At 40.3% G+C, this 15,128-nt stretch overlaps 1 protein-coding gene across 12 annotated transcripts in view; it reads left to right on the top strand.

Annotated features, from left to right (window-relative positions):
* Nucleotides 1-2,549, top strand: part of MARK3 (microtubule affinity regulating kinase 3) — a 145,187-nt gene extending 142,638 nt beyond the window's left edge. For all 12 annotated transcript variants that reach the window (XM_043982400.1, XM_043982402.1, XM_043982398.1 and 9 more), the window contains one exon: nt 1,548-2,549. In XM_043982400.1, coding sequence (XP_043838335.1) covers nt 1,548-1,893 — 346 coding nt within the window. In that variant the 3' untranslated portion in view covers nt 1,894-2,549. The remainder of the gene's footprint in view (nt 1-1,547) is intronic.
* The last annotated feature ends 12,579 nt before the right edge of the window (nt 2,550-15,128 follow it).

Below are 15,128 nucleotides of genomic sequence, written 5' to 3'. Positions count from 1 at the left end.
TACCTAGAATATCATTGTTTTAGGGTATGGGGATATATGACATGGTGCCACAGCTCAAAGGCTTATTTGAAACAAGAAAGGTCAGGACAAGAATTTGCAAGTCAGTACACTATCAAGTTTCAGTATATGATACACACACTGGTAGAAAGTACATAAGATTTGGACTTGAATTCAAATCCCAGCAATGTACATTGCTGCCTTGTGACCTTGATAAAGTCATTTGAACTCTCTGGGCCTCTGTTTCCTCATCTGTCTTCAGATCTCTTCCAAAAAGTTGAATATTGGATTTTGTAGGAGAGAATAGTATACTGGTAGTGGGTCACTCTGGGTTTTCTTCCTATAAAACTTTACCTTATTTAGCATTTTTAACATGCTAGACATTCCTAAAAACTTGGATACTTTTATTTTTATTATACTTATATGACTTAGAGTTTGTGTTTTGATGACTGCTTTAGATAGTGTAATCTGAGAATACCAAAATTGCTTGGGAGTTAGGAATATGTGTTCTTGGGGGCAGCTAGGTGGCACAGTAAATAAAGCACTGGAGGACCTGAGTTCAAATCCAGCCTCAGACACTTGACACTTACTAGCTGTGTGACCTTGGGCAAGTCACTTTAACCCTCATTGCCCCGCAAAAAAAAAAAAAAAAAAGAAAGAAAGAGAAATATGTGTTCTCATTTTTGACCATTTAAAAAATGGAGGCAGAATGACCAGTTGTTTATTTAATATGACTAGAGTCCCAGAATACCACCTTTATTTTCTCATTTTCTCTCATTATCCAAGAAAATTATCCTTAGGACCCCCCCCCCAATGAAATATGGTCTAGATTTTGTTTATTTGGGGGAAGATGATATTTTTAAGCACAAGAAATACTTTCTTTTTTTTCCTTGAGTAATAATCAAATTGTGCATCATTCATTGTAGGGAAATGACATAAAGAAAACAAAAATTATATCTTTTTTTAATAGTCTCCCCAAGCCATTCTCAGAATTATTCTATAGGTTTCCTGAATTAGGAAATATGTAAGAAATCCATGCAAATACAAAGGATTCCAGGCAGTTCGGTAGGGAGGATGATAGAACCTGGTTGTCTCTTTTTTTTTCTTCCCCCTTTTTAATATTTTCTTCTTTGTTTTTTCATCTTTTTTTGTGGAAGAATTCTAAGTGAGAATTAAAGCCAATAAAATTGAAAGGAATAATAACTCAGATTTATAACACTTTAAGGTTTATAAGTGTTACCTCAATGCAGCAGAGGGTGAAAAATAAATTAGTATAAAATGGATGCAGATAGGACTGGCCAAATAGGATTTTGGTGACACAATGAATTTTTCGTAAAGGTGTTTCTGACTACTTTTTAATAGATGCTCCTTAATGAAGGAGCAAATGATGAAGCCTATTATCTTTACCCTGTAGGAAAGTATTAGAAAAAATGGTATGTATGCATTGTTAAACACAGCATGTTTAATGTGCCATTTGCTTCACTAACCAAAGTAGATAATGTTGGTTTTGCTATGGAGTTAAAAATAAACCTGCCCCCTGTGCATTTCAGTCGCAACGTGTCAGCTGACCACAAGGATGAAAACAAGGAAGCAAAACCCCGCTCGCTTCGGTTTACCTGGAGTATGAAAACCACCAGTTCCATGGATCCCAATGACATGATGAGGGAAATTCGAAAAGTCTTGGATGCCAATAACTGTGACTATGAACAGAGAGAGCGGTTCTTGCTCTTTTGTGTCCACGGAGATGGGCATGCAGAAAACCTTGTACAGTGGGAAATGGAGGTGTGCAAACTGCCAAGACTGTCACTGAATGGCGTCCGCTTCAAGCGGATATCAGGAACATCCATAGCTTTTAAAAACATTGCTTCCAAAATTGCCAATGAGTTAAAGCTGTAACAAAGTAATTATGTTGTAAATTAAATACCAATTTCAAGTGTTTTCCTGAACACTTATGGAAATGTATAGAATAATATTTAGGCAATAACTTCTGCATCTTCAGAATCATGGTATTAAAAAATATATATATGAAAATGAGCTGCTCAGCCAGGAGAAAGAGTTGGACTTTTTTTTTCTAAGTGCACTGCAGCATTAAAGTTGCCTATTCTGTAAAATATTTACCCCATCATTTTATTTACATTGTTCTAAGGTCTCTTAACAGTCTACGGAATATATCCATTTAAATATGCTTCCCCTTTGTGTGGCTGTGAGAGTGTATAGTATGTGTTTATAGTACATAAGTTTAAAGTATTATATATGTAAACAAGTCCTTACACCAACATCCCAAGCTGTACCAATACCTCTTTGGAAGATCATTTTGGTGCTAAAAATGGATATAGCCAAGGAGGAAACTTTCATTTAATATAAAAATCAGCATAGGAATAGTTACAATTAGTGCGGGTTTACAGTTTGTTACTGTGGGGTTCTTTTTTTTTTTTTTCCTTAAAAAAAGTACAAAGGGTTTGAATTTTACAGTTGTGAACATTGCTTATGTGTTGGTTTTTTTTCTTCCCAAGTAGATCTCATGAGATCATTAAAAAGTCACTTTTCCTCAATAGAGTTTTGCATTATGTCTCCTAGTACTGTATTTAAAACTTGGTTTAAAAAGAAAATAACTAGGGGGCAGCTAGGTGGCACAGTGGATGAAGCACTGGGCCTGGATTCAGGAGGACCTGAGTTCAAATCCAGCCTCAGACACTTGACACTTACTAGCTGTGTGACCCTGGGCAAGTCACTTAACCCTCATTGCCCACCCCCCCCAAATAAATAAATATATATGTATAACTAAAGTATATAAACATATTCCACCTAACATCATTAATAGGGTCCTTATAATCATATTTGGTAAACCAGTGTTGTCCAGGAAAAAAGACAGGAAGTTACATAAAAACAGTGTTAATGGTGGGCATTTAGTGGAGCATTAAGCAAGGTGTTATTGTGGAATATATTGTCACATCATTAATCAGCTAAAGTACCTCAAACTAATTACCCCTCTGTGTATCAAATATTAAGTTTGTGCAGGGCTGAGCTTTCCTTGATGCATCCTCAGAATTGCAGGGGCTTGGGGAGGTGGGAAGGCAGTGTTTTTTAACACTTTTTTTCAAAGGGGGAATTAGAGCAAGAAGGTTGATTCCTTGTCATGTAAGAAAGAAATTAAATATACAAAGCAACTTGACTCTCTTGATTTCTAGCTAGGACCCGTATATTAAGAGGTGCCTAATCTGAGACTTATTCTTTGTTGTTTGTTGCATGTATCAGTCTTACAGCCTTTTCCCACTTCCTACATGGTTGTGCAAGAGAGTATAATTAATTCAGCTATCAGTTTGTGATTATATCCTCTTCATAGGGAAACTGTTAACTCATTCAAAATTTTTTTTTTTAGTGAGGCAATTGGGGTTAAGTGACTTGCCCGGGGTCACACAGCTAGTAAGTGTTAAGTGTCTGAGGACAGATTTGAACTCAGGTCCTCCAGACTCCAGGGCCCGTGCTCTATCCACTGTGCCACCTAGCTGCCCCTCATTCACAATTAAAAAAAAAAAAGACAAGTTCCCTGGAAACAAATATTTTTTTAATTTACAAAAACACCAAAGCGTCAGTTATTTCCCCACTAGGCTTCAGTTTCTTAATTTGCAAAAGAGGGAGAGAGGAGAGCCCCCTTTCAGATGGCTCTAAATAGCAGTAGCTTTCAAGCCCACCTTGGGGGAGAAAATCTTGCCAGAAACATTGAATGCTTATGTCAGTGGCCTTTCATTTTTGCGTCTTCTGTTTTCTTCCTTGCACTCACGGTTACAAGGTGCAGACAACACCTTTTTAGGTCTTATTTCCCTCCCCCTCTTTTTTTTCCTTTGTAACTGTCAGAAAATGTCAGGTGGCCACGTAGATAGGAGGTAAATATCTTATCCATTTAGATGGGAAATATTGAGAATCTTCCATTCCAGAACAATTTGTATATAGATTTCTTTCTGTCATATGTTCCTATAAGTGTTTTTCTATGTATTCTACTTTGCATCTATATATAGCCCCTTTGTTTCAGAGAATTTGGAAGTACTCTAGAGTGTTCAAGTTTTTATGGTTTCCCTACCATGTCAGCAAGAGGGCACGAGACAGGAACACTTCTTCCATAAGCTCCATGATTCAGCAAAACAACCCACAAATTAACTACACAGGAATAGCAGCTTGGACTTCATTAAAATGATGACCCTAGGGCAGCTAGGTGGCCCAGCGGGTAGAGCACTGGCCCTGGAGTCAGGAGTACCTGAGTTCAAATCCGGCCTCAGACACTTAACAGTTATTATTTGTGTGACCCTGGGCAAGTCACTTAACCCCAATTGCAATTGATTATTCAGAAGTTTACCACAGTTGAATGAAACAAAATACACAAAGCATTTAGCTGACAGGTTTAGGTGCATCCTGGTATCATTAGATATTATTCTTTCCAAGAAATGTTTCCATTCTCATTCAGATAATTCACATTCTCCGGCACAAAAGAAAATAGTAGAGTCCTTTTAAAAGTCCAGCTTTTCATAATGTAGAATACTATTGCTTTCATGCTTGTCTGTTAAAAGTGACAAAGAAAATATAGAAAAAGTAAAAGGTCATTAAAATTTTAGAGGCTAGGACAGCTAGGTGGCACAGTGGATAGAGCACTGGCCTTGGATTCAGGAGAACCTGAGTTTAAATTCAGCCTCAGACACTTGATACTTTATTAGCTGTGTGACCCTGGGCAAGTCACATAACCATCATTGCCCCTCCTAATCTAGGCATATTAGCTATTTGGGTTTTTTTGGTTTTGTTTTTGGGTTTTTTTGTGGGGCAATGGGGGTTAAGTGACTTGCCCAGGGTCACACAGCTAGTAAGTGTCAAGTGTCTAGGGCCTGATTTGAACTCAGGAACTCCTGAACCCAGGGCCGGTGCTTTATCTACTGCGCCACCTAGCCGCCCCCAGCTATTTGGTTTTAGTTGACCTGTCTCCCAGAATATTTTCCTAATTTGAGAAATAAACAGCATCATTCATGCCTGTATAGAAATCCTACTTATACCATCCCTAATAGTCATCCAATCTATACTTGAGGAACTCTAATTAAAGGGAAAGGAGCCCACCACATCTTAAGCAACCAATTAAAGTTTTCTCTAGGCCAAACATCACAGGTTCCTTCTTTATCCTTTTTGGTATGTTCTCCAGTCTTCTCACCACCCTGTCCACCTTCCAACTTGTCGTTTCTTAAAAACACTTCTAAGAAACAATTGAACTGGGGGCGGCTAGGTGGCACAGTGGATAAAGCACTGGTCCTGGATTCAGGAGGACCTGAGTTCAAATCTGGCCTCGGACCCTTGACACTTCCTAGCTGTGTGACCCTGGGCAAGTCACTTAACCCCAATTGCCTCACCCCCCAAAAAAAAAAAATTTAGACAATTACCAGTTATGAAAAACCTTGCATCATTGTCTTAGAGGTCCACAAACCCAGCAACAAAAGTAAATCAAGTCATATGGAAGAAAGAATTGATATTTAGCAGCCAAAAAGAAAATCCTTAGCACTAGCCCTGGGTCTCTTCTGACTGCTGAGTTTCATGAATATGTGACTTAACAGTGGCATTATCCATTATGGGGAAGGCTGACAAATATAATATTTGCAGAATTAATGTAAAACTGCTAAAAAAAAAAGTTACTACTTTGTACAGTGAATATAATGTCATTTTTTTTTTTTAAGTGAGGCAATTGGGGTTAAGTGACTTGCCCAGGGTCACACAGCTAGTAAGTGTTAAGTGTCTGAGGCCGGATTTGAACTCAGGTACTCCTGAATCCAGGGCTGGTGCTCTATCCACTGCGCCATCTAGCTGCCCCAATGTCATCCTTTTTAAGGGAAAAATACACTGTAGCTTGATGACAACATTATTTCACAAGCCAGTACATACTGAGATACAATGTAACAGTTGGGGGTGAGGAATTTTGTCTACATGTGCCTTGGGAAAGTTATTAAAACTCACATGTAAGCCCATTCTTTAATGAGAAGTATCACCAATAACCAAATCTACATATCACTGAATAGGAAGATATGCATCATGTTTAACCAATACTTTTCTTATTTTAAAGTTTGGAGGGAAGTAAAGATTCTAGAGTTTATATTATTCATAGTGGGCTAAACAAATTCCTGCTAAAAATAAGATTGGTGAGACCTACACACACACACACACACACACACACACACACACACACACACACACACACAATCTCAAGTTAGATGCTTTGAAAAACTTTAACCTCCCCTTATTTGACAGATGGGAAAACTGAGTCTCAAAGATAGGAAATTACTTGTCCAGATCATTTGACTCCCAATCCAGTGCTCTTTTTACTGTGTTACATGTGAAATTTGTGGATGTTGTTGAAGGGTTAAAACAGCAATAGTTTTTTAAAAGGAGACTTGATCTTTAAGTCTATTAATAGGTCTGTATTAAGGTCCCTATCTGGGAAATTTCAGTAAGATCTAGGTGCCACATTTTAAGAAGGAGCTTAATAAATGGTGTGTGTTCAAATGAGAATGAACAGGATATGGGTGAAAAACTATATGACCGAAGGTGAATGATCAGTGTACTATATTTAGGAGAAAAAGTATTTTCTTCAAGCATTTGAAGGTTTGCCATGTGACTCTGTAGCTCCAAAGGACAAAGCTGGGTCTATTGGAAAGCCAGCTTAAGCTAAACATAAGAAAAACCTTGCCAATGAATAGAGTTGTCCAGTACTCCAGGGTAGAATTCTTATAAAGGAACAAAAGTTTTTGATGGAAATGTTTAAAGAGAAACCAAATGGCTATCCCAAGTCCTTTCTTTAAAAGGAGACTTGGGGCAGCTAGGTGGCTCAGTGAATAGAGCACCAGCCCTGGATTCAGGAGGACCTGAGTTCAAATCCAGCCTCAGACATTTGACATTTACTAGCTGTGTGACCCTGGGCAAGTCACTTAACCCCAATTGCCTCACCAAAAAAAAAAAAGAGACTTTATAAAATAACAAGTTGACCTTGATAAGACTTTAAGATTCCATTTCTAAAATCCCATCATACTGTGTTAGAATTCCAAGTAGCAGTGTGTTTAATATCAAGCATAAATTGCCTCTGCAATTTGCAACCTATTTATTTCTAGTTATCATATTCCTTAGTAGCTAATCACTGTCCAGATCTGCCATTCTTTTCTGAAGCCCTTGCCTTGAGTGAGTAGCAGTAATGAAAATAACCACCTAGGTCCCTTAGATTTATTCATTTTCTTGTGCAAGATTTCATAATCTTTAACAAATCATTCTGGATTTCTTCTAGCAGTATCATTTGTGGCTTCATGATTCTCACTACATTTTCAGATGCCATAAGAACCTGCTGAAATGGGAAGTATGAATGTTTATAGGTGACTCATCCTGAATTTTTTAAAGGCAATTTGTAAACATTCCTGAACAGATAATCATAACACTGAGCCTGGGTTTTGTTTTTTGTTTTTGTTTTGCGCCACCTAACTGCCTCAAAACTGAGCCTGTTTTAAGGTATTCTAAAGTAGTTTTTGAAAAAAACAGGGATGTATCTTCCTCTCTCTCCCTTGGTGCTTCCCATTTCATTAGATTTAGTCAAGTAATAGTGGATCATAGGATTTAGAGCTGGCAAGAACTTTAGAGATCAAGTCTAACCACCTTATTTGCCACTTTCTATAACAAGGGTTGCTTTTGTTTAAAGAAGAGGACTGGGGCAGCTAGGTGGCGCAGTGGATAAAGCACCAGCCTGGATTCAGGAGGACCTGAGTTCAAATCCAGCCTCAGACACTTGACACTTACTAGCTGTGTGACCCTGAGCAAGTCACTTAACCCCAATTGCCTTACCAAAAAAAATAAAAGAGGACTAGAGAATCTTGCTGACTATTCCTTTTTCTAATTGCTCATAAGCCTTTAAAACAATAATATCCTAATGTCCCTTCCAATTCTTAACAGTTTCTGAGACTGCATGACACTGGCCACAAATCAGAATGGCAAAGGTGCCAATGGAGGGAAGACTGGATTTCGGTATACCTTTCACTGCTTGATTTTAAATCCTAGGTCCATGACCTAGTGTTATATGTGACCTTGGGCAGATCACGTAACAACTCTCTGGGCCTCAGTTTCCTCATCTGTAAAATAAAGGTGTTAGACCAGATGACCTCTCATTTAATCCAGCACTAAACTTTATGATCCTATTATTCTTTAAGACATGTTTTCTTCCTGAGCTATGAAAGATAGTGGAGAATTAACAATAATGACCACTTGATGGTGCTACAACTCTGAATTCCTGAAAAGAAAAGGCATTTTGTGTGTAATACAGGACAGCACCCAATGTTAGGCTTTCTATCCAATTTGACAAGTATTTATTTTAGTGCCTACTATTTCCAAGGCACAGTTCTTTGTGGCTTATCCATGTTGCATCTGAAATAGTTGGGTCCATCTGTGAAAAAATACAACTTATTTTATCATTACGGTTTTCTTGCAACAGAGATTAGAAGTAGCCCAGTGTCCAAATATTAGGTAAAAATGAAGGGATGGGGCAGCTAGGTGGTGCAGTGAATAAAGCACCAGCTCTGGATTCAGGAGGACCTGAGTTCAAATCCAGCCTCAGACACTTGACACTTACTAGCTGTGTGACCCTGGGCAAGTCACTTAACCCCAATTGCCTCACTAAAAAAAAAAATGAAGGGGAAAAAGGATATGAAGTGACAATAGAATCTTGACTTCTGTCACAGCTGAATAATATGGTAAAGAGAAAGGTACGAATAGGAACTACTGGACACTTTAAGATAAATATACAAGCTCTCCCCCAAAGGATGGTATGTAGACTCTCTAAGGAGAAAGCTGCCTGTGCTTTAAGGAATGATGGTGTAGATTAGCAAGAGTCAGAGGTTGAAGAGACAGGACTCCCTACTTCCTTACTGAGGGGTAATTAGGCAGCTAACTGATTCATATATGACATTAACAACAGAAATATACATTGATTTCTTGGAGTGGGTATTCAAAATCTGAAAAAGAAGCTCCCAAATTTTAAGTCTCAGCCGTCCCCCTAATTAGCTTTATGACTGAACCAATAAATCACATCCTTTCTCTGAACTTCATTTATAAGTGATACTGCCTGCTTTGCCTGTCTTCCAGGGCTGTCTGGATCAAATAATGGTTATGAAATTGCTTCAAATTCAATTCTGCAAACACTGATATAAGGGAGTGGGGAGTGGATCCACTCACTACCTCAAAGTAATCACAATGGCCCGGATACTTCAATTATGGTAATCGATCAGTCAGTGGACATGATTAGATTTTAATATATAAACAAAACTCTCTAAGCCTTGATCCCTTTATCGGGTAAGAAATAAAGTTATAAAGTAGGTTTTAATGAATGTGCCTCTATTTCCACAATGTATGAATAAATCCTTAATTCCAGAGGAATTAAGGGCTTTTGCCCTGGGATGAAAAGCAGTCAACACCACACAGGGCACATCTCATGATAGGCTGAGAGAATCTGATACACTTCTGGGTCTATGTATAAAAATGTATGAGTCAGCTTGGGAGTTGGTTGGTCCATTGGTGGAAGAGTTCCAGTTGAATGTATCAGTTCTAGAGTTGACACCCAGAAGAGCAAGAAAAACTTGAAAAGGAATCCCTCTTGGCCCCACCTCTTGTACTCTCTTTTGACCATATCTTGATAGAAGATAATGAATGCATTGGGCCAGGAATGGAAAGATACACCAAGGACAGACACAGATACACAAAAATGTCACCTGAAGGCAGAAGCGGCTTCAAGGAACATGACTCCTGGGGCAGCTTGGTGGAGCAGTGGATAAAGCACTGGCCTGGGATTCAGTAGTACCTGAGTTCAAATCCCGCCTCAGACACTTGACACTTACTAGCTGTGTGACCCTGGGCAAGTCACTTAACCCTCATTGCCCTGCCCCCCCCCCAAAAAAAGGAACATGACTTTAAATCAGATAAGAATACTGGCTGATTGTTAATAGAAGCATATCTGTAAGGACTTGTGAGCTAAAGTATTAGAAATAGCCTCCCACAAGGTTACTCCTAGACTCCAATAGTAGTAGATACTACTCTAGGCACCCAACCTGTGAGTATAAGAGGATGGGCCCCAGAAGGGGTGCTGTATTAAGCTCCTACCCAGTTGCATGGCCCTGCACTGTTTGAGTATACAACATTAATTTTTTAAGTGAGGCAATTGGGGTTAAGTGACTTGCCCAGGGTCACACAGCTAGCAAGTGTTAAGTGTCTGAGGCCAGATTTGAGCCGAGGTCCTCCTGAATCCAGGGCCGGTGTTCTATCCACTGTGCCACCTAGCTGCCCCAACATTAAATTTTTTTTTTTTTTTTTTTTGGTTTTGTTTTTTTGCGGGGCAATGGGGGTTAAGTGACTTGCCCAGGGTCACACAGCTAGTAAGTGTCAAGTGTCCGAGGCCGGATTTGAACTCAGGTACTCCTGAATCCAGGGCCGGTGCTTTATCCACTGCGCCACCTAGCTGCCCCCCAACATTAAATTTTTAAAGGGATGTTGCAAATGTTTAAAATGTTTAAAGAGATGTGGAGGAGGGGTAGCCAGGATAGGAAAAAGCTGAAAAATCATGAGGATCAACTGGATTAGTAAGGTATAACCTAAAGAAGAGAATGTTTCATGGATATAGGATTGCTTTCTTCAGATATTTGAAGGGCTTTCAGAGAATGGCCACTGTTGGGAATTCTATATTTTATTCATTCAATTCAACCTATTAAGTATCTTGTGTGCCTACCAGTTTGGTGCTGGAGAAGACAGAGAAATATGAAAACATCCCTGCTCTACTACTATGAGGGATTGGAGTGATTAATCACCTAGGCCCCTTCAAACTCATAATTTTCAGATTTTGCACTCTAACCAAGGTGAATGAATAAAGGATTTATGAGGACTTAATATGCACCAAGCTTTGAAGACACAAATAGGAAGCACAATTATTGCTTTTCTCAAGGAGCTCATTCTAATGGGAGAGATAACCCATGGACAGTTTCATCAGCAAATCAGACCCATGGCCCTTTCTTTGGGTGAAGCAACTGGGCTTCTCCTTCAATGTCATTTCCACTGATTAAAAAATACCAGGTTTTGATGTTGAACCATTTGACAGTACTCAGGACTGGTGATGAAAACTTTCTTTTCTGGGTCTCCATAGATGTTGCTGGGCTGCTGCCTCTCCACATGAGTTGCTTTCTAGGAGGATGGCTAGGGGCACAAGGGTGGAAACATGGCTATTCTTGGGTTCACAGTCATGGACTGTCTCCATCAGGGTGTGGGAGAAGAGATATCAAGATAGTGATAATGGTTCTACTTGCCTGGCAAGTGCTGCTTCCTGTCCCTCCCTCTGGGTGCTTTGTGGATTCATCTAGACTGGCTTACTTTGAAGTGCTATTATCTGGTAAAGGAACGAGAAACCTTTGACCTGAAGGTTCTTTTTTTTTTTTTTTTTTGCGGGGCAATTGGGGTTAAGTGACTTGCCCAGGGTCACACAGCTAGTAAGTGTCAAATGTCTGAGGCCGCATTTGAACTCAGGTCCTCCCGAATCCAGGGCTGGTGCTCTATCCACTGAGCCACCTAGCTGCCCCCTGAAGGTTCTTTTTGACCCAACTCAGCTGATCTTTTAAAATAGAAACTGGAATGTGATTTTAATAACTTTTTACACAGTAAGTCTTTTCAAGCTGTTGACTTTTTTCTCATGTCTTTCCTGCATCACCCTCATTTCTCTTTCCATTTTTTTCCTCTACCTCTCTAACTTTATCTTCAAAGTCCTTTTTGAGGGCCTCTATGGCCTGAGACCAATTCATATTTTTCTTGGAAGCTTTAGATATAGGGGCCTGGAATCCAGGTAAATAATAATACCTTTTCAGGTATTATTGACAACTCATACTGCCATTAAAATTGGTGAAAAAGCGGGAGTGGGAGCTTTTTCCTGCTCTGCTGGTCTCCTGACTGGGCTGCACAGACTGATGCTGACGGGAGTTCGACTCGGCCCGGCTTGCAGTTAGCGCTTGACATGGTCTCTCTCTCTCTCTCCCCAAAGGTGGCCTTGGGCTTTTGGTGAGTTTTATACTGAATATAGACTAAGCTTAGACTTAAGACGATTTGTATTGTATTTCTACTTTCCTATCCCTCTAATCAACAGCACCTTGTGACTACCATACAATAAAAGCTCTAACTAGAAAACCAGAAGCTTCTTCCATTTGCTAGTCTAGGAGATAAATTAAGGGAAAGGTTAAAGAGGGGAGATTTATGATCTAATATCCAATTTTCAATCTCACAGTTTGGCATCTTCCTCTGAGGGTGCACCTTGGTCTTCCTTGTTACTGAAGAAACTTTCTATGGTCCTCACCTTTCTCTCTCTGCTCATATTGCCTTTCTTTTACTTGACTTTTAGCTCCTTAAAGTGAGGCACTGTTTCCAGGCTGCAGTAGTATCCCAAGCTTCAGAAGTCCCAGGTGGTATGATTTAAGGAGAAGCAGGTTCTTCACTCATGTGGTCTGATCCCTGGTCCGTAGGTGACCCCAGACCAACTTGGTAATCGACCAGCTTTGTGTGTTGTGGCTGTCAGCCCGTAAGAGCCTGTGCCCCTCCCCAGCCTAGGCCACTGCTACTCAAGCCTATCTCCTGGTTCTCAGCAGGGGTGAAAAATCCAAGTTCTGTCTCAGCACCAGCATAGACCCCTGTAGTCTCCCCCCTGACCAGGGCTCAGCCCTCTCACCAGACTGTGAGCTTAGTTCCAGATGACACTGGTGCTTCAGCTGATTCAGTGGCTCTGGGGGTCTCCTTCTCTGGTGAGACCTTCCTGGGACTGGATCTGTGTCAGGGTGACTGTGGGGTTGGGCTCGACTCCTGTCTCAGCACAGCAGGTCCCTCCTTCTGACCTTCCCAGCCGTTCTTGGATAGAAGATGATTTCAGCACATTCTTCTGTGGGTTTTGCTGCTCCAGGCATTGTCCTTTGGCATTATTTTGATGTTTTTTGGAGTGATTCAAGAGTTCACTGCCTTTCCTCCGCCATCTTGGCTCCGCCCTGGAAGTACAGAGTTCAGAAGTCTTACATTACCTAGAGAGAGTGCTATACAGTAAGTCTTAATAGCCTATATGGCAATACTTTTTTTTTTAAGCTTTTTTTTTTCCTAGTACCTGTCAAGTGTCTGAGGTCATATTTGAACTCAGGTCCTGTGAAGACAGGTGTTGAAAGCTATCCTTATATGTAATTGGAAAATAATAAAATACTTTTTATGGGTTTGTTTTTTGGTTTTTTGGGTTTTTTTGGTGAGGCAATTGGGGTTAAGTGACTTGCCCAGGGTCACACAGCTAGTGTTAAGTGTCTGAGGCCAGATTTGAACTCAGGTCTTCCTGACTACAGGGCCAGTGGTCTATTTACTGCGCCACCTAGCTGCCCCATAAAATACTTTTTAAAAAAAGTATTACCACAGCAGGCTGCTAGGTGGCACAGTGGATGAAGCACTGGCCCTGGATTCAGAAGGACCTGAGTTCAAATCCGGTCCCAGACACTTGACACTTACTAGCTGTGTGACCCTGGGCAAGTCACTTAACCCCAATTGCCTCACAAAAAAACAAAAACAAAAAACCCTCAAAGGAAGGACAGCTAGGTAGTGCAACAGATAAAGCACCAACCCTGGATTCAGGAGGACCTGAGTTCAAATGCAGCCTCAAACACTTGGCACTTACTAGCTGTGTGACCCTGGGCAAGTCACTGAACCCCCATTGCCCCGAAAACACACACAAAACTCAGAGAAATGTGTAACAGACTATTTAGCCCCTATCTATCTTGTTGTCCCTTCCCCCCTTTTTTCCTCACCCCATTCCTCTTTTTTTTTAATTCTCTACCTTTGCATTTTCCCAACATCAGGCCTGCAGGTAGCTTCCATGTGTTTAATTCCACAGCACGTTATGGATACATGCAAAGTAACTTCCAATTGTGAAATTCTAAAATTATGTGTATTGCCCTCCCACCCCCATCCCTCTTACTTGCTAAAGATACCTAGGTGCATTTCATAAAGATGTCTTCAAAGGCTCTCATTTCCCAAAGTCTTTATTTCCATATCCAAATTATTTTATTCAGGAGGCAACAACAGGCAAACCTGTTAAAGATTTGTAAGAGAGGGAATAGCATAATCCTAGCTACATTTTAGGAAGATGATGAAGAACATATTTAAAATGGATTAAAGGGAGAGAGATTGAAGAAAGGCAAAGGAAGATTTAGTTGCTATAGTCCAGGTGGGATTGCAGGGGCCTGAATTCACGTGGTGGCTGTTGGGTTACAATGGAAAGACTTGTTGGAAGTAGTGGGAAGATGATGGGTTTAATTCCTGGATGACCAAGAAGATGCTGGTGCTTTTTGTAAAAAGTAGTTTTGTTGGGGCAGCTAGGTGGCGCAGTGGATAGAGCACCGGCCCTGGAGTCAGGAATACCTGAGTTCAAATCCGGCCTCAGACACTTAACACTTACTAGCTGTGTGACCCTGGGCAAGTCACTTAACCCCAATTGCCTCACTAAAAAAAAAAAAAAATTAAAAAAAAAAAAGTAGTTTTGTCATTATGGGTGGAGTCATCATGAATGTCAGTGGTAACATTTAGGAATGTATTCTTTGCGGAGTGGTAACATAGTAAAAGAACAGGGATTAAATGTACTGTGCCGGAACCACAGGTTATTGGTACATAAGTTTTCCCACATGCTTTCAATTTGCAACAAGTTGATAATTGTGTATCCTCTCCCCACTTGTAACCACCACCTGCTCACTGTGCCTCATCCCCTCTCACCTCATCCAAAATGGCTTCCTAATTGGTCTCACTGCCACAAGTTCTCCATTACATGCAGGCAGACGACTGTCAAAGTCATTGTTCCAAAACAAAAAAGCTCCAGTGGCTCCCAATTGCTTTGATTGCAGCGGTTTTGTTTTGTTTTGTTTTGTTTTGTTTTGTTTTGTTTTGTTTTGTTTTGTTTTTTTGCAGGGCAATGGGGGTTAAGTGACTTGCCCACGGTCACACAGCTAGTAAGTGTCAGATTTGAATTCAGCTACTCCTGAATCCAGGGCCAGTGCCTTATCCACTGTGTCACCCAGCTGCCCCCTCCCAAT

The sequence above is a fragment of the Dromiciops gliroides genome, chromosome 2 (assembly GCF_019393635.1).
Source record: "Dromiciops gliroides isolate mDroGli1 chromosome 2, mDroGli1.pri, whole genome shotgun sequence".
Classification (NCBI taxonomy): domain Eukaryota; kingdom Metazoa; phylum Chordata; class Mammalia; order Microbiotheria; family Microbiotheriidae; genus Dromiciops; species Dromiciops gliroides.
This window is presented reverse-complemented; position numbering and strand designations above follow the sequence as displayed.